Here is a 21100-nt window from a genome sequence, read left to right as displayed (position 1 = left end):
ATAAGACCCAAATCATCATGGAATGGTTCAAGGAACAATCCAGTGAATTTCAAGTCCTTTGTTGGCCTCCAAATTCACCTGATATCAATCCAATTGAACATTTGTGGTTCCATCTGGAAAACCAAATTCATGCTGCCACACGACCACCTCATGATGTTTGGGGACTGGAGAACAGCTGATGAGTGCATGGTACCAGCATCTTGACGAGTCAATGCCTCGCCGCATGTTGGCAGTTTTGTGGGCGAAAGGTGGTCCTGCATGGTATTAAACAGGTGGTCATAATGTAATGGCTCTTCAGTATATATTATCATTAAAGATTCTGTTTGGAATATATAGTATATTAATGTTTTAATTTAAATTTGAAAAACTAAGCCCAAAATTATAAATTAATCAAATGATAATACTGGATTCATCAGGGCATTCTTGACTAATTAAATATATAGATAAAAAATAATTTGAACTAAGAGTATCACTCACTATCTTGTATTAAATTAAATAATCAGAATTAAATTAATTAATTTAGAATATTCTGAAAGAAAAGATCAATGCAAAATGAGAAAAAAAAACCCACAACTCTTAATATCATAAGTAAACAGGCACCTTTTACTACCTTTTACCTTATGACATCAGTGAGTATGATTGACTTATACTGCATCTCACTAGAACAATGCTTTGTATGTTGTTGTAATAACAATTTAATTATGTTCATTAAAGTGTACTAATATAAGAAATGTGATGGCAATTTATTAGATTTGAGACCATCTTATGATGTTCACAGATTGCTTTTATTAGAATGCCTATTCAACCACTATAGCCTTTCAGTGGTGATTGACAAAACTCAATGAACATGACAAACATTTACTTCTGACATGCTCCTTGTTTCAAAGCTTAAAATAAAGATGAATATTAAAGGTAGGCATCAATTTTAATTTCACTTGCAATAGATTGGGCTAAGCACATCATAGCAAACCAAGAAAGTTGGGCAAAGATCAATGAGCCTGCATTACGTCAGTGACACAGTGTTAAATACACTGTATGAGAACCAATATAAAACCCTAAAATTCCATATTGCTGTCTTTACCAAGTCAGAACAAAAGAAATTGAAGTTCTTATTTTCAGAGTTAATGTTAGACAACAAAATCCCTCATATGAAGAAGTTGCACCAACTTACCAATAATTAGAATGTAGACTGTAAATTGCACAAATGTTTGAGTAGAGTGCTGGAAATAAAGCTGAGGAAGAATTCCTTAAAACACTCTGGTTACAGCACCTGCCAAAATACATTCAGGCCATTCTTGCCATGTTTGAGGACACCTTTGATAAATTATCATTGTGATGACACTGATTATTCTGTGTCACTGTTATTTAGTAATCACATTTTCACTAGCATTCTTCCATACCTGCTTTGCCATAGTCCATTTCTGTAAGCTTACATGCAGTATATTCAAATTTGAGAAATTTTGTTTTGATACATTTAATATTTGGTACTCTTTACATATGTGAATATATGCTTGTAAAAATAAAAATTAGCTATTAAAATGTAAACAAAGATATGTTATATGAAGATTTATGAATATTGACACTATAACTTGTCCGTACATAAATGGAAACTGATGTTGAATCTTTAATAAAAGGCATACTCCTCAGTGCTCTCATAACATGCTTTCTAGTTATACAGTAATTAAGAAATCAAAATGCCTTATTTTCCACATATTTATAAAAAATTATTTCTCTATCCTGTGACTTAGATTAAACATACAATTTGAACCATGAGCTGAATAAGTTAGACCACTCTGTTTTAATTCAATAATTTTTACAAAATAAAGCTTTTTTAAACATTGGCTAAATTCCTATTGATTTAAGAAAATGAATATACTTATGATTTTTCTCTGCTTAATTCACATATTAAATTATCCAATAGAGATTTTATCAGTTTATATTTTATTACAACAATTCATCATTAAAAAAGAAAAAAATAAAATCTTCCATTCATAAAAAAAGAAATTTTAATTTTTTGGAACTAAAACCAAAATTCAAGTAAGCTGTCTACTTTATAAAATCTATAAAATACCAGTGTTTTAATAACAAAAAAAAAAAGTTGTTTATTTTAAAAATTATTGGTGAAATTTCCAAAAATGATAAAAATAGGCATATTATAATGATAATGAAAAAGTTCATTTATTTCAAACAAATAAAAAAGAAGACACATAAATTAAATCATTATGAAATCATTGATATTCACAAAGAGAGTACATTCATCATTACAATATTTGTTGTGCTTTATGGCTTTCAACAACAAACTGACAAATTTTATTTGAGAAAGAGTAATAAATAATTTATTAATCAATATACTTTTTCACCCAACGTTAAAGATACATTGATTAATTCAGCAAATTAACTACAGTTCATCATTGTAAATGAATGAATAATAATGTTCTAACTTTTAATGAAAATACCTGAAACTCAATTTTTTCTGTAAGTTAATAAAATTCTCTTCTTTTAAAAAATAATAAAAAATAAATAAATTCAATTAAAACTACAATAATTTCAAATAATACACATAAATTAAATTAATTAAATTTTATACTGTATAAGACAAAAAAACAACAAAATTTAATGTTAATAATGCATTATTAAAATGCATAAATATTGGCAAAATGGTCATATCTCTTGTCTTTCCTTTATAATTAATAAGTGTGATTGTGGTTTACTGAGTCATTGGACCATATAAATGAAATATTTATGCTTAAATCAAAACACATTTGAAAAGCATTCAGTAATTCATTCAGTCACTTTATTTATCATAATAGTAATAAATTATTGAGTACCAAAGGTTTCTTCACTATTCATTGATAACAGAGATTCCTCTATTATACATCAGTTATTAGTAACAGACATTTGTAAAATACAAACATTATTAATCTCTGTTTTAAAAGTAAAAATAATTACTTCTTTTAGGTTTCCTTTTAATTCTAATACTATTATTTAGAAACATTTATCAAAAGACATACAGAAAATCATTAACAATGATTTAACTGATTATTTTCTATTTAAAAATCTACTTAAATCCTCAATCCTCACTTACTGAGTATTTGATATTCTTTGAATCTAAAAAGAAGCTTTTAACTATAAAGAAATAAAATACATTTACAATAAAAATTTTTACTAATAATTGAAAATGAAAAAGGAAACTTTGGATAATAGGCCTAAATTTAAACTGTTAACTTTTGGAATATTAATTCATAGTATGGTTTAATGACTGTCATGCTAAGCCATGCAGTAATAAAAGATTATAGCTATATGCCATGCAATCATTTAGAAAAATTACATATTAAATAATTTAAATTTCATATCTAAAGGAAAATTTTATATATCTTAGCATATATATTTATAATATAGTGTGTATTTATGTATACCTTAAATAAATTATTTAAGGTACAAGTTATTTTCTGCATTTTCAAAATTCATTAATCATATTTGTGTTGTACAAAATATCTAATTCCTTAAAATTTCAAACATGAATAGAAAGTTACAAAATATATTAAAAAAATAATAAAAAATTTCAATTATTTATTGAAATGTTACAGAAATACAAGTAAAAATTTAATCTTAGCATTGAATCACATTTTTAAAAAATGAAGAGCAGTTTAAATTTTGACAGCAATTTAAGTAAAAATAAACATTGCAAAAACCTAACAAATCACAGACATGGTTTGTTAAGTTTTGCATTGTTTATTTTTGTCTAATATTAACCAGTTGTAAAGTAGCATTTGTTAATTTTAAGTAAAAGATAGAAAAATATAATTGAAAATATACAATCATTAATTTACAGATAATTATAAAAATAAGTTTAAAAAATTATATAAATTTTAAATATATAAAGTATATATTCTTTATATTTATATAGGTATATGATATGAGAATATTTACAGTAATGATTTCATAAAAGTAAATGGTACTAATCATTAAACAATTTTGACTTTCCTAATTCCAAAATATCTTACATACAAGATGGAATTTCTGGTACAAAGTTGTATAATAAATTAAAAAACAAACATCATAAAGTAGTTTTATGAATGTTTTATTTACCTTTCAAAATANTTTAGAGTGGAAAAAAAAACCTTATAATTATAATCATCATAAGAAATTAAATTTCATAATCTAAAAGTTCAACCAAATAAAAATTGTTTGATGACAGAATGATAAGATTTTCAACCTAAAATCAATTAATTTAAACAACTATACATTTTAAAGAGATTACATGCTCTCTGATGTTTTCCTTATAAAACATTTTATAAAAACAAAAAAAACAAAACAGGAATCAAAAATTAGAACTTATCAAATTCATTAGATGTTACGGCCTGCACAGTTTATGAATATTTAATCAGAGTAAAAAATTTTATTAGCGTCTAAAAACATAAACGTGCTTAGATGCAATTTATTTAGAATTACTTTAAAAAGTTAATACTATATTTTAATTTGCAACCATATATTTTGAATAAATTATAATATAATAAGCCTAAAAAAATATATATAGATTTAATATTTTTCATTAAATAATTAGTTTCATTTAAAACATTTATTCTAAAAATAAAACAAATGTAATAGTTAAATTCTGATCAAAATATTTATTTTTTACTTAAATTTATAATATCCAAATACAACGACAATAAATATTTATTATAATTTCAGTAAACAAAACATCACATACTTTATTATTTATAAACACTTAGAAATAAAATGATTACTAATTAAAAGTACTAAATTAATAAAAATTTTATAAAAGCAATTATCTCAATTATATTTGAAATTCAATAAACATATATTCAAAATCATAAATATTTCAAATATATTAAATATTTTTGAATAGCTAGAGAAAATTAAATTTTATTTATTAATGATTATACGTACACCTCTAATACGGAATATTTAACAATTTCCTTGTCAAATTTTACCGAATTTTAAATTTTTAAAAAGTTCATCGCTATATTTATGAATCTTTATGAAAGGTTTAAAACAATTACTTTTATTTTTTAATTCATATTCATTAATGCAAAATGTAAAAAAAAGGGGGGGTGGAAATAATAATTTCACCTCATATTTAACTCAAAATACATAATATAAAAAATCCAAATAATTCACTTACTTATTCTGGATTAAGATCATGATGTAATGCATTTTATTTAAATTAAATAAAATAGCAGATTCAATATATATATGAATTCCTTATATTTACCCAGTATGAAATAGACAATTTAATTACAATAAACAAAATTTCTCAAATGCATGGTCGTTTATCAAGAAAAACACATTCAATGTGCGAGACGTACTATTAAATTCTTCAATAGAATTTAAATGAAATAATCAAAATAGTTGAAGAGAAATTTTTAAAATCGGTTATCTTATTCGACGGATTAATATTCCAATTAACAAAATGGTTGGGATTTTACTTATATAAACTGCCAATTATCTTCTAATTGCTTCGAGTTTATTTTGATGTTTTATAAGAAGGAATATTAAATCAGAAAAATAAAGAAAAGCTTATTTGCGCACGCGTTTCTATCTGACAGCTGATACAGCTGAGGCCATAGCAACAAACGAATATCGACGTAAGATTCGACTCTCATTTTTCTCGTCCATTTCTTTCGTAATGGAAACATTAAACGTCTATCGCATAAGATAAAGCGGAAACGTAACGTCTTCGAATATTTTAAAAATGATAATAACGGAGAAAAAATTCTGAAAGAAGAGAATTACATTAAGAGTTTGGATTAGTATCTTTAATAAAATATAAAAATGTTTACATTAACTACATTACAACATGAAAAGAAAAAAGTCGTGTAGATACAGTTTTATAAAGAATTTAAGATAAAAGTTACGTACAGAATATGCACGTTATTACAAAAACAAAATAACATAACAAATATGATTTATTTTACATTATTATTCAAATATATTTGAACATATGAAGCCCTCAGGGACACACAGTGCTAACCCTCAGAATCACATTTTTGAGGTAATTGACTTTGAAATGTTTGAAAAAATCCAAAAATGAAAAATTCCAAAATGATGAGATAGCAGCCACATTCTACAGGCAATGTTTGGAGAGCAAAAATATTAACACACAACTAGTTGTATAATTTTAAGACTTTTTTGAACATTCAAACTCAGTTACCTCAGAGATGTGATTCTGAGAGTTAGCATTAGTCCCCAAGAGCTTCACATCTGAACATACTAAACATACCCAATACATTTACTTTCTTGTTGCTATATTCCAATTAGAAAATTCTGCAATCCTGTGTCTGCTTGGTGTATAGGAACATTACTGGTAATTCAACAATTCAAAACTACAGTTTAATTAATTATGATAGAAAACATCCATAAACTAGTTTTGAATTGTTGAATTACCAGTAATGTTCCTATACACCTTGCAGACACAGGATTACAGAATCTTCAAAAATTTTCTAATACCCAAAATGTTTAAATGCCATTTTAATTTTTGAATATTTCATAGTCTGGTAAATTTTCATTCTAGTTCATTGGTTTTATTCAATTACAGAAATGTGACACATGGGCGATCTGCCAAGAAAGAAAATGCCCCTCAGGAGATCTTTTATGGGAAAATGGTCCTTATTTAGGTATTACTAAGATGAAGAAAACCTGGAAAATTCCATGTGGCCAGTCCATTAGTGAGGTGCAAACCCACAACTAACTACCAGTGTTTAAAGGCTTTATCCATACAGTCACTGGTGGGCCATTGTATTTCATTATGATTTTATTTATAGTACATATTAGCCATCTTTAAATCTTTTTTTTTTCTCTCAATTACAGTGAACTTCTCTGTAAGGGACACTTGTGGGACAAAAATTGTTTTGTAAAGTTTTGTGAAAATTACAATCTTTAAATGTAACCTGTGTGGCTGTCTGCCATTTTTTTTTTTTTTGTATAATTGTATATAGAATAAGAACTCCTTTCTTCTTTACTGTAATTCTTCCTTCCGTTTTTAAACCTTTCCTGTCACAAGAGAGGCATTTTGGGTTCGCCACTGAGGAGAGAGGTCAGGCGAGAGTGATTGGGAGACAAGGTACAAGGCTTAGGACGAAAGAGAGAGAGAGGATCAGTATAGACCACATAGGAACGATAATTTAAAAATAAGTGAGCCAGCCATTCCGTAGAAGTCCAAGGACCTGCCTTGGCACATATTTATAAGTAAATTTTTTTTTATTCCCTTGGATGCTGATTGATTGGACATTCAATGTCTATGAGGCAACCATCATCAACATTACCTTAGTATCAGGACCCACCGATCTAAACTACCAGTAGACTTTCTTCATCCTCCATCCTTCCTTTCTCCTTCTAGTTTTAAGTAGTGATAATATTAGGTTTAAGTTTAATTGTAATTATATTAGTTTTAAGTGGGATCGTATCTACCTTAACTGTCGTGGGAAGTCTGAGCGAGAGTAGGTATATGATATGAGAATATTTACAGTAATGATTTCATAAAAGTAAATGGTACTAATCATTAAAAAATTTTGACTTTCCTAATTCCAAAATATCTTACATACAAGATGGAATTTCTGGTACAAAGTTGTATAATAAATTAAAAAACAAACATCATAAAGTAGTTTTATGAATGTTTTATTTACCTTTCAAAATAAAAATTCTCTGATCTTTTCAGAATAACATATATATCTACCATTACTGAAAATGAAACAAACTTTTCTAATAATTAACAAAATAATCTCATTTACTGTTGAACAACTTTCCTCTGATTTAAATAATAATACCCTTTGTATTGAAACTGATCACAGATATTTTCTAAACATTCTGTAAAGAACATTAATATAATNTTTTTATATATAATACATAATACATACCATGCAAAAATGATAGTAGTAATGCATTACTACTATCATTTTTGTCATTGTGTTGAATTACTAACTTAGTTTTTGCATGGTGTGTATGTTATATATGATAGCTATATTAAATTATAATATAATATATGTCTGTACTGATAGTCAGTATTATTAATTTTTTAAATTCAGTTATGTTTGATTGTTTTTACATTTGATTATAATAATCTGCTTCTCACTAGGCATGATTAATCTTATGCTAGCTTCATACAGTCTACATCTCTATTGGTATACAACTACTTGAAATTATTCATGTAGTCCATTGATGGGCCTATCTGTATGACTATTAGCAGTGTCATTTTGGCTATCAAGCCATCATCATCTTTATTCTCCCTTTCTTGAATATCAGAAAGTGACTGAAGGATTGTTTTTGTACTTGTTTTTATTTTTGGCTTGTGCACTCAGTTGAGATATCAGGATTTATGTCAACACAATAGTTTGCAGAGATGGTAAATCCAGGATCATTCACAAGACTTTGTCGTCTTCAAATCATTTGCAAAAGTTTCTGCAAAATTAAAAGCATTCTCATTGCCAGAAGAAAATCTGGCTTTTAAGAAACAACTCTAAACTGTTGATGGCAGAACCTGTCTCCAATCATGAAGTCTGTGAAATGGCTTGAAAAGATAGTGCATTTCTTTGTCAGCTTTTTGAATGAAGTTCCATGATCTATATTTGCAATTGTGTACTTCAAAACCATTTGTCTGTACTTGACTTTGAAATTTTGAATTGCACCTTGATCCAAAAGATTGGGAGAATAAAATGACATTTAAGAAACATAATCTCAATATTTTCAAGCTAAATTTCGGGATATTATGCAACACTATCAAGAGAAAAAGCATTTTCTTGTTTTGATGTAATATTTTCATGTTCTGTTGTTCCAGCTGCTCTATCATAATGTCTATCATCAACCAGACCTTTTTGTTTCATTTTCATTAAATTTCTATATCTATTCTCTTGTCTTCAATGTAATGTCTGTATTCTTGAAACCTTTTGGTTTGATGGCCTTTCCAATTACTAGAGATTTCTCTTGTTCTTCACTCATACAGAACTGTTAGTCATTCCTTTGCTATTTTGCTACTGGAATATGATTCATCCTTGAAGCATGAAGTTTTATCGTGGAAAGTGCAAAAGAATAGTTCAGTTTTATCTGCATTCAAAATATTCTCAGAAAAATAACCAGTAATAATGGAAAGAAGCTTAGCCTCCCATTGTACTCCTAAATTATGATCAACTTGAGAGAATTTCTCACAAATAGTTTTGAATTTGATATGTTGCTTTCAAAATTTTTAAAGACATCAATATGAGGTTTTGAAATCCATGGCATCTAATTCAGATGAAAATTGTAAAGCTTTGACTTGTATGATTGATCATAATATAGGAACATTCTGACTTTTGACTCTGCAGAATAATTCTATGACTGCTTTGCAAATAAAAGTGCTATTCTCATCTCGAAACTTGTATCATTATGATGCCAATGGCTGAGTAGCTCTTCCTGTTTCTTGATGATTTTTTGCAACTTGCATTTTTCCAATCTTGAATACTTCTGCTAATTTTCTCACTCTGCATTTGTTAGTGATATTCAATAATTTCTACCTTCTTTTTTTAATGTCGGGTTATATGAGTTTTATTGATACAAATTCTCTTAACATGAAAAAACATGTGCACTGTCTTCACTATAAATTAAGTATAAACAAGTTAGATTGGACAATTGTCAACTTCTTATATAGTACTTTCTATTGTAACAAAATTTTTCTAAATAAACAGCAATAGAGGCAATAGAGCAATTCATTTATCAGTCAAACAAGTTATAAGCAAGATGGGCCTCCATATAAGCTATTAGTACTATTCTAGATTGGTGCTATTAGTACTATTCTAGATCTATCTACTTTACCACTACTATTAATAATTAAATACTAAGTAATTGTTTGGTTCCATTATAAAATATTGAGCTTTGGGATGTTTATATGCCAGACAAAAAAATTAACACACGTAAACTGGAACGATATACTACAAACAACAATTAACACCTCAATACTACTTCCAGCAGTCAAAAGATTTTAATAATCTAACTCAGGTTTGGTTTTCCAAATAATCAAAATATCATCCACGTACCGCATGTAGCTAAGGATATTGGATTGAAAGCTTAGTAAGACCTTTTCTTCTAATTTTCGTACGACGAGTTCGCATAGATTTTTTTTTTTTTTTTTTTAATGTTTCATCCTGAAGAGGCCTCTAAAAGACGGCCGAAAACGTTAGATTATTAAAATGTTTATATGCACTCATCTTATACAAAGATGCAGGAGATACATATTCAATGTGGTCTCAGTTTAAAGATGTAAAACCTGGAAGTGATAAATATTGTTCAATGGCTGATCATAACTGATCTGTGATGCTTATCACATACAGTGTAACAGTGTACAATATACTGTCTTTCAAAGCTACCAAACTGCAACATGTCCTCAATAAACCACACATTTTTTGTGCATAACTGTTGTTCCCCAACATCTGAATCTGATTGGGATCTGGACTTGTGACTTCTTATTCCAAAACACAGAATTCAAGGTGAAGGGTCATTGTTTTGACATGGCAGAGGATCCCATTCTTGAATGTCAAGACCTATCTGCAATTTGCACTTGATACCCAGGAATGGGACTTCCAGGGAGCATTCTAAGCTTGCAGAAATGCTGGAAATGGTGCATTGAGGCAGAAGGGGACAATTTTGAAGGTGATGACTATGAAAGTTAAATAATTGAATTTTTTGATCATACCTCATATTTCTCTGAACAGCACTGATAAGTTACATTGTAATTACAATTGCTCAATATATAAAAATATTAAATTAAATATGTAGCTCAAATATGAACAACTGATATAAAAGAGGTTAATTATAATTAAAAGTTATAAATAATAAGTCATACTTTACTTTTTATTGTTATATATTGTAAAATTTAGCTATTAAATACTATAATAATTTAAAATTGATTCTCTGATCATTTTCCATATAAATTATTTGCAACTGCATTATACAATTTGTTTGTTTTTCAATTTAGAAAAGCAGTGTGTTTAGATTAAAAATTTAAAAGAACTTTTCTGATAAAAAATATTTATTAGGATAAATTTTTAATTTTAAAAGATTTATTATACCAGTAATTATAATAGTACATATTTATGTACTGGTACTTCTTATCTTGAACATTCATATAAAATATTAGTTTATAATATAAAGGTTTTATAAATAATATTTTTAAATAATTCATAATAAATTCATAAAATTATGACTTTATTATGAAAGTATACATTTACATTACAAGTAAACATTTATAATAAAATGTGTATATATGTATTTACATAAATAACAAACACATTTAATAAGTAAATATTTACAAATAAAATAAATAAACAAAAAATTAAATTATATATAAATTTATAGTTCATTTAGTTCATTTATTTCATTTCTTCCAAATCCAACATATTGTGATATAAGAGTAAAAAATAACAACTTCAAATTATCTTCTTTCATAATAGTTTTGTGCTTAAAAAACTTTTCATTCTGGAGTTTTTTAGTTTCTTTCTAAAAAACAACAATGAAACTATTTATTTTGCTTTTGATTTTTTTTAATACAATGAAAACAGCTGAATTTTAAATTTGGCAATGTTTTCTTTTAACTATTTAAACTGCACTTAATTCTTGTTGATTTAAAAAATTTTTACAAATTTATATATAATTTCTTATTTTTAAATTTAATAAACTTTTTATTATATATAGAGTTTTTCTGTATCAAACTTTTTACATTGTTCATATTATATTAGCAACATGCTAGAATTCTCTATGCTACAATAACAGATAATATTAAATTAAACTCCTAACAAGCAATTATTTATTGTGACCATGTCACAATAAATAATTGCTTGTTAGGAGTTGCAATTTTTAATCATATTTTTAATTTATTTAATTTAAAATATATACTCTCCATCTCAAATTAGTAGCAGCTTGCCCCTGTACATAATACTTTTCCTCTATCTAAGANCCCTATAAGATCATTGATTTTTCCGTTTTATCTGAATTACATGTTGTACGAGTCACTTAGATTTTACAAATATGTGAGCCGTTCACAGCCCGGCACACGTATTTGTAAAATCTAAGTGACTCGTACAACATGTAATTCATATAAAACAGAAAAATCAACAATTTTATAGGGGGGTCGACTTGTATGTATAGTATAATATTTACGATAAAAATTAAGAAAAGAAAAGGTCATAATTGAACTAGTGTCATGCAATGCATATACCAAGAAAATCAAAATAACACAGCTGTGCAACAAACCATAGCTGTACTTACAGTCCCCCAAATTCAAAAGGAGTCAGTTTTCTGGTAATTCCAGATTTTTGGAAGCTGGATAATGGTCTACTGTATAATACTGTAAAAATCACAAAAGGGATATATTGCTCATATTTTGTTATATTACATATTATTAAAATATTAAACCAAATTTTATAATATTTAATTTGATAATTTATTTTTTACTTAAGCTTCACCAATTCTTTTTAATGAAAAAAACAATAATTTTATTATATAGAAAATGGGAATGATTACAAAGGAACAAATCAGTTTAAATATAAATTATTAATAAATTTTCATTATAATATGAAATGTGATTAATGATATAAGAAAATTAATAATTTTTGTTAGAAAAAAAATACTTAACTTCAACAAAACAGGAAATATATTAGAATTTGATCTTAAACTTAATATAAAATGTAATAAAGAAATTTTAATCATCAGGATGTGACTACAAAAATATTTTTTTTTCTCTTAATAAAAATTATCATAAAAACTTTTTACTATTACAGAAATTACTTTTAGCCCTAAGTATAATTAAATTAATTAAAATATCTATAACCATGAGGCAGATAATAGTAAGGGTTTATTACACCAATGAGTGTGTCCATTATCATTGGTGTGATAAGCCCTTACTATTATCTGCCTCACGGTTATAGATATTTTAATTAATTTAATTATACTTAGGGCTAAAAGTAATTTCTGTAATAGTAAAAAGTTTTTATGATAATTTTTATTAAGAGAAAAAAAAATATTTTTGTAGTCACATCCTGATGATTAAAATTTCTTTATTACATTTTATATTAAGTTTAAGATCAAATTCTAATATATTTCCTGTTTTGTTGAAGTTAAGTATTTTTTTTCTAACAAAAATTATTAATTTTCTTATATCATTAATCACATTTCATATTATAATGAAAATTTATTAATAATTTATATTTAAACTGATTTGTTCCTTTGTAATCATTCCCATTTTCTATATAATAAAATTATTGTTTTTTTCATTAAAAAGAATTGGTGAAGCTTAAGTAAAAAATAAATTATCAAATTAAATATTATAAAATTTGGTTTAATATTTTAATAATATGTAATATAACAAAATATGAGCAATATATCCCTTTTGTGATTTTTACAGTATTATACAGTAGACCATTATCCAGCTTCCAAAAATCTGGAATTACCAGAAAACTGACTCCTTTTGAATTTGGGGGACTGTAAGTACAGCTATGGTTTGTTGCACAGCTGTGTTATTTTGATTTTCTTGGTATATGCATTGCATGACACTAGTTCAATTATGACCTTTTCTTTTCTTAATTTTTATCGTAAATATTATACTATACATACAAGTCGACCCCCCTATAAAATTGTTGATTTTTCTGTTTTATATGAATTACATGTTGTACGAGTCACTTAGATTTTACAAATACGTGTGCCGGGCTGTGAACGGCTCACATATTTGTAAAATCTAAGTGACTCGTACAACATGTAATTCAGATAAAACGGAAAAATCAACAATCTTATAGGGGGGTCGACTATTATTATTAATCCTTCTAAAATATAGAAAACAAACAAACCCTGATTTAGAAGTGTATTAATTTGTAATTGTTGAATACAATTTTGTTCTGTACTTTCCATTGTTTATTTTATATTTTAAGTATATATTTAGGCTGTCTCCAGAAAACTAGAAAATCCAGAAATTCAGACCACTTTCAGTCCCAAGCTTGCTGGATAATCAATCTAGTATTGTATTACATTATTTATATTATGATTACTACTAAAATAAAATATGAGATCTATATCATATTCAATATTAGGCCTACTTAATAAACTAATTATTTTACTTCAAATATTAAAGAAGTAAAAAGTTAAAAACCGGCATATTATATTCAAATCATCAACATAAACAAATGATAAATTAATATAAGATTACTAATAGAACCCATGTCAAAAAAACCACACAAACAGCATGTTAAATTCTGAAAATATTATGAATAAAACTATCTTCAGTTGCACAAACTTGCCTCTATTCTGGATACTATAATAGTTTACATTTCTGTTTATACAATTGCCATCACAAAAAACTAAAAAGAATAGTTATAATAGTAATAGAATGTTATGTTCTTTAGAATTTAAAACAGATGCAATTTTTTATTGCTGACGAATAGTACTATAAATATCACCCTAAAAATATGAATTAGACTATTTATGGGTGTTTTGATAAAGGTTTGCAGTGGTAATACAATATTAATACTGTATTTCTGAGCATACGAGAGCATGCTCTTGTACATGCATACACAATTCAGATAGTATAAATCTCAAGTAATTATAAGTAGACTTTCTAAAACATTTTAACTGTTTATTCAATTTCTTTCATCTGAAATATATGGATGGAAGACATTATTTATCAACAGGAAATATATATAATTGATAATTGTAAAATAATTGATAAGTGATAAAAATAATTGATTATTGTTACCATTGCAAATTCTAAGGAAATAAGTTAGAATTGCAATTAAAATTCTTACACTTCAATGAAAAAAATGTTTAAGAAAAATTTAACAGTTCAAACATACATGATTAAATAATCACTAAGTAAAAATATCTTGGTTAATTAGTTAAAACTTAGTTAAAATGGTTAATTAACTGAAGTTTCTCAAACTATAATTAGCTGTCTAAACAAAAGACAATATAATATAGAATATTCAATGGATACATATATTTTTAGAATGAAATGTATTTGTCAAGATTTCAAACATTTATTTAGCAACAAATAAAACAAAAGAAATGCTCTTATTCCAGAAAGTGCTGATGACCTTCAAAAACTAGTTTTTATGAATACTGCCTATATTTCAAACAATAAAAAATATTATATATATACACACACACACCACACACATATCAAGTTTTTAAATATTCAGTTTTATTACTCTTATAATGAATCTTTATAATCATTTTTATAAAGAAGTTAAAATACTTTAAGTGGCAATTTTATTTTGATAAAAACAAGTACTAGTATGTATAAAAGCTTTTAAAACAAAATTCAAACTAAATTATTTTAAAATGTTTTTACAATCTTGTTTCAGATATATTCTATAAAAAAATTTTAATGTATTTTTTTTAATTTTATCATGTGGAATATAACATGATATTTATTAAAATCTGTACTTTCAATGAATAAATACTGCACATAATAATTAAAAACTGTAAATTATTGTCAGTTTATTTATGTAAATGTTAATTAATAAATTTCATATAGTAGCTACTGTTGTTTTAATAAATACAAACTAATCAGAGTATAATTTAAAATATAAATTCATTAAAATTGCACTCCCAATTTTATACACAAAATTTAATGTTAACAAAAAATAAGATGAAAGACTCAAGATAAGAATTTATAATTTCTAAATATTAAAACATTTAACATAATTAATAGTAAGTATTAATACTGAATTTGTATATTCTATATGTATTCTATATATCTTCTTGTATACATAATCTATATGTATTCATCACAATGCGATTTCTTCAAAATTATCAGAGAAACCTATCATTTTAGGCCTAATGAGAATGGTTGAACCAGTCTAGATCATATATTTGTTAAAAGTATAGCTAAATAGTTAGATACATAAGAAAAAGAAAAATATCATGTTAAATGAAAGCCATATTCAAATTTTTTAAATATGTTAATATATAATAATATATGTCAGTATAAAATGACATATTGACATGTTCAAATAAAATTAAATAATCTAATTAACATTCTTCTAAATTTCAATTTTGTCTATGACATTTTTATATCTATATTTTTTCAAAAATATGGCTTGGATCATTAAAGCATTAAGATTTCTTGCATGAATTTCTAAAAGCAATCCTCTTACATTTTTAAATTACTAAGTTTAAAATCAAAAGAGAAAATGATTATTAAATAATTATGATGAAAAATATTTAAAATATAAAAAAAAATGTATAAATTCTTTCAAAATATTTATAAAAAATATCTTATTTTATAATAAATATAAAACTATTTTTTGTTGTTACTTTTTAATAAACATGTAAATAATATTTATAAATAAAATAAAGTTTAATTTTTTATTATAAACATAAATTATTAAAAATCTGAATTTATAAATAAGCTAAAAAGTTATATTCAAAATTATTGTGATTATTATTTATTTATATAGAAAATATTTTATGTAATTTAAAAAATTACAGCTATATCAAATAACATTTGAAAATGATAAAATTTTTAATTACTTGTTAAAATTTAAAATCATTTAACATTTTTACAATATGTTGTCTAGGAAATCAGAAGTTTTATAGTTCATCAATGAAACAATTTTTCTAAAAAAATTTGGATAAATACATAAACAGGTTTCAGAATTTCTATTTATATTCTGTTCTCATTAACCTAACAGAGATATTTGTATATTGACAAATAATTGAAAATAATACTTTTTTTATTATATATCTGATGTTATCACTTAGCATAAACAAATGATAAATTAATATAAGATTACTAATAGAACCCATGTCAAAAAAACCACACAAACAGCATGTTAAATTCTGAAAATATTATGAATAAAACTATCTTCAGTTGCACAAACTTGCCTCTATTCTGGATACTATAATAGTTTACATTTCTGTTTATACAATTGCCATCACAAAAAACTAAAAAGAATAGTTATAATAGTAATAGAATGTTATGTTCTTTAGAATTTAAAACAGATGCAATTTTTTATTGCTGACGAATAGTACTATAAATATCACCCTAAAAATATGAATTAGACTATTTATGGGTGTTTTGATAAAGGTTTGCAGTGGTAATACAATATTAATACTGTATTTCTGAGCATACGAGAGCATGCTCTTGTACATGCATACACAATTCAGATAGTATAAATCTCAAGTAATTATAAGTAGACTTTCTAAAACATTTTAACTGTTTATTCAATTTCTTTCATCTGAAATATATGGATGGAAGACATTATTTATCAACAGGAAATATATATAATTGATAATTGTAAAATAATTGATAATTGATAAAAATAATTGATTATTGTTACCATTGCAAATTCTAAGGAAATAAGTTAGAATTGCAATTAAAATTCTTACACTTCAATGAAAAAAATGTTTAAGAAAAATTTAACAGTTCAAACATACATGATTAAATAATCACTAAGTAAAAATATCTTGGTTAATTAGTTAAAACTTAGTTAAAATGGTTAATTAACTGAAGTTTCTCAAACTATAATTAGCTGTCAAAACAAAAGACAATATAATATAGAATATTCAATGGATACATATATTTTTAGAATGAAATGTATTTGTCAAGATTTCAAACATTTATTTAGCAACAAATAAAACAAAAGAAATGCTCTTATTCCAGAAAGTGCTGATGACCTTCAAAAACTAGTTTTTATGAATACTGCCTATATTTCAAACAATAAAAAATATTATATATATACACACACACACCACACACATATCAAGTTTNAAACATATATTCAAAATCATAAATATTTCAAATATATTAAATATTTTTGAATAGCTAGAGAAAATTAAATTTTATTTATTAATGATTATACGTACACCTCTAATACGGAATATTTAACAATTTCCTTGTCAAATTTTACCGAATTTTAAATTTTTAAAAAGTTCATCGCTATATTTATGAATCTTTATGAAAGGTTTAAAACAATTACTTTTATTTTTTAATTCATATTCATTAATGCAAAATGTAAAAAAAAGGGGGGGTGGAAATAATAATTTCACCTCATATTTAACTCAAAATACATAATATAAAAAATCCAAATAATTCACTTACTTATTCTGGATTAAGATCATGATGTAATGCATTTTATTTAAATTAAATAAAATAGCAGATTCAATATATATATGAATTCCTTATATTTACCCAGTATGAAATAGACAATTTAATTACAATAAACAAAATTTCTCAAATGCATGGTCGTTTATCAAGAAAAACACATTCAATGTGCGAGACGTACTATTAAATTCTTCAATAGAATTTAAATGAAATAATCAAAATAGTTGAAGAGAAATTTTTAAAATCGGTTATCTTATTCGACGGATTAATATTCCAATTAACAAAATGGTTGGGATTTTACTTATATAAACTGCCAATTATCTTCTAATTGCTTCGAGTTTATTTTGATGTTTTATAAGAAGGAATATTAAATCAGAAAAATAAAGAAAAGCTTATTTGCGCACGCGTTTCTATCTGACAGCTGATACAGCTGAGGCCATAGCAACAAACGAATATCGACGTAAGATTCGACTCTCATTTTTCTCGTCCATTTCTTTCGTAATGGAAACATTAAACGTCTATCGCATAAGATAAAGCGGAAACGTAACGTCTTCGAATATTTTAAAAATGATAATAACGGAGAAAAAATTCTGAAAGAAGAGAGATAGTTGTCGGGTGCCATTAACCGCTCTAGATCCACAACTTTTTTTTTTCTTATATTATATAAAAGCGAAAATCTATAATTGATCGGAGTGAAAGACGTAATCGTTTACGATTACTTACGAATAAATCGAACCCGGTTAGCATATTGGTTAATCAGTTTAACGATGAACGTAACATCCTCACCTTATGATCATTGTGCTCACCTCATGGCTGCCATGATTGTAAATATGGCCACATGGAGCTATGACGTCAACTATTATGTGACGTAAGTGATCGATCAACCTAGTCATCTCTTGGTCATGTCTGGTGACATTGCTAGATGTCATCGAGTTGAGTGTCTTCGTAGTTATTTTCATTTTTATTTTTNATAATGTAATTAAATATTTTTTCTATCAAATTCTTTTTTCTAATGATAAAAATTCTTCTCGTCATTTGTTTATTCTAAAATAACAATACATTACACAAAATCAACTATTTATGTTGATTAAATTTTCAAATCCTTTTTTCACACTTTTTCTGCATTAAGTTTGCTTCATTCAAAAAATTCATACTATTAAATGTTTATAAACAGATGTCACAATATAGCAATTGCTAAAAAAAAATACCTTAAAAGAAATCAATGTAAACAGTTATTTTCAAATACAGTATATCATTGTTGTTTTTAAGACTAAATAATAATAAGAAAGGTCTTTTCAATGAAAAACTGACTTAAGTAAATTTTAGAGTGAAAAAAAAAAACCTTATAATTATAATCATCATAAGAAATTAAATTTCATAATCTAAAAGTTCAACCAAATAAAAATTGTTTGATGACAGAATGATAAGATTTTCAACCTAAAATCAATTAATTTAAACAACTATACATTTTAAAGAGATTACATGCTCTCTGATGTTTTCCTTATAAAACATTTTATAAAAACAAAAAAAACAAAACAGGAATCAAAAATTAGAACTTATCAAATTCATTAGATGTTACGGCCTGCACAGTTTATGAATATTTAATCAGAGTAAAAAATTTTATTAGCGTCTAAAAACATAAACGTGCTTAGATGCAATTTATTTAGAATTACTTTAAAAAGTTAATACTATATTTTAATTTGCAACCATATATTTTGAATAAATTATAATATAATAAGCCTAAAAAAATATATATAGATTTAATATTTTTCATTAAATAATTAGTTTCATTTAAAACATTTATTCTAAAAATAAAACAAATGTAATAGTTAAATTCTGATCAAAATATTTATTTTTTACTTAAATTTATAATATCCAAATACAACGACAATAAATATTTATTATAATTTCAGTAAACAAAACATCACATACTTTATTATTTATAAACACTTAGAAATAAAATGATTACTAATTAAAAGTACTAAATTAATAAAAATTTTATAAAAGCAATTATCTCAATTATATTTGAAATTCAATAAACATATATTCAAAATCATAAATATTTCAAATATATTAAATATTTTTGAATAGCTAGAGAAAATTAAATTTTATTTATTAATGATTATACGTACACCTCTAATACGGAATATTTAACAATTTCCTTGTCAAATTTTACCGAATTTTAAATTTTTAAAAAGTTCATCGCTATATTTATGAATCTTTATGAAAGGTTTAAAACAATTACTTTTATTTTTTAATTCATATTCATTAATGCAAAATGTAAAAAAAGGGGGGGGTGGAAATAATAATTTCACCTCATATTTAACTCAAAATACATAATATAAAAAATCCAAATAATTCACTTACTTATTCTGGATTAAGATCATGATGTAATGCATTTTATTTAAATTAAATAAAATAGCAGATTCAATATATATATGAATTCCTTATATTTACCCAGTATGAAATAGACAATTTAATTACAATAAACAAAATTTCTCAAATGCATGGTCGTTTATCAAGAAAAACACATTCAATGTGCGAGACGTACTATTAAATTCTTCAATAGAATTTAAATGAAATAATCAAAATAGTTGAAGAGAAATTTTTAAAATCGGTTATCTTATTCGACGGATTAATATTCCAATTAACAAAATGGTTGGGATTTTACTTATATAAACTGCCAATTATCTTCTAATTGCTTCGAGTTTATTTTGATGTTTTATAAGAAGGAATATTAAATCAGAAAAATAAAGAAAAGCTTATTTGCGCACGCGTTTCTATCTGACAGCTGATACAGCTGAGGCCATAGCAACAAACGAATATCGACGTAAGATTCGACTCTCATTTTTCTCGTCCATTTCTTTCGTAATGGAAACATTAAACGTCTATCGCATAAGATAAAGCGGAAACGTAACGTCTTCGAATATTTTAAAAATGATAATAACGGAGAAAAAATTCTGAAAGAAGAGAGATAGTTGTCGGGTGCCATTAACCGCTCTAGATCCACAACTTTTTTTT

The 21100-nt window shown here is 25.2% G+C and overlaps 1 protein-coding gene across 2 annotated transcripts in view; it reads right to left on the bottom strand.

Moving 5' to 3' along the window:
* The window catches only part of LOC111624728 (probable serine/threonine-protein kinase roco5), a 95937-nt gene extending 76959 nt beyond the window's left edge, over nt 1-18978 (bottom strand). Inside the window, exon 1 of one of the 2 annotated variants that reach the window (XM_023367649.1) lies at nt 18866-18978. In XM_023367649.1, coding sequence (XP_023223417.1) covers nt 18866-18972 — 107 coding nt within the window. In that variant the 5' untranslated portion in view covers nt 18973-18978. Of the gene's footprint in view, nt 1-5146; nt 5722-18865 lie in introns of those variants that run through there. The other variant, XM_023367650.1, reaches the window with a different exon arrangement.
* Between the last annotated feature and the right edge of the window lie 2122 nt (nt 18979-21100).

The sequence above is a fragment of the Centruroides sculpturatus genome, unplaced genomic scaffold, assembly GCF_000671375.1.
Source record: "Centruroides sculpturatus isolate CEXI.00-Female unplaced genomic scaffold, Cexi_2.0 scaffold396, whole genome shotgun sequence".
In the NCBI taxonomy this organism is placed as follows: Eukaryota; Metazoa; Arthropoda; class Arachnida; order Scorpiones; family Buthidae; genus Centruroides; species Centruroides sculpturatus.
Note: the sequence above shows the minus strand (reverse complement) of the source record. Positions and strands in the feature narration are given on the sequence as shown.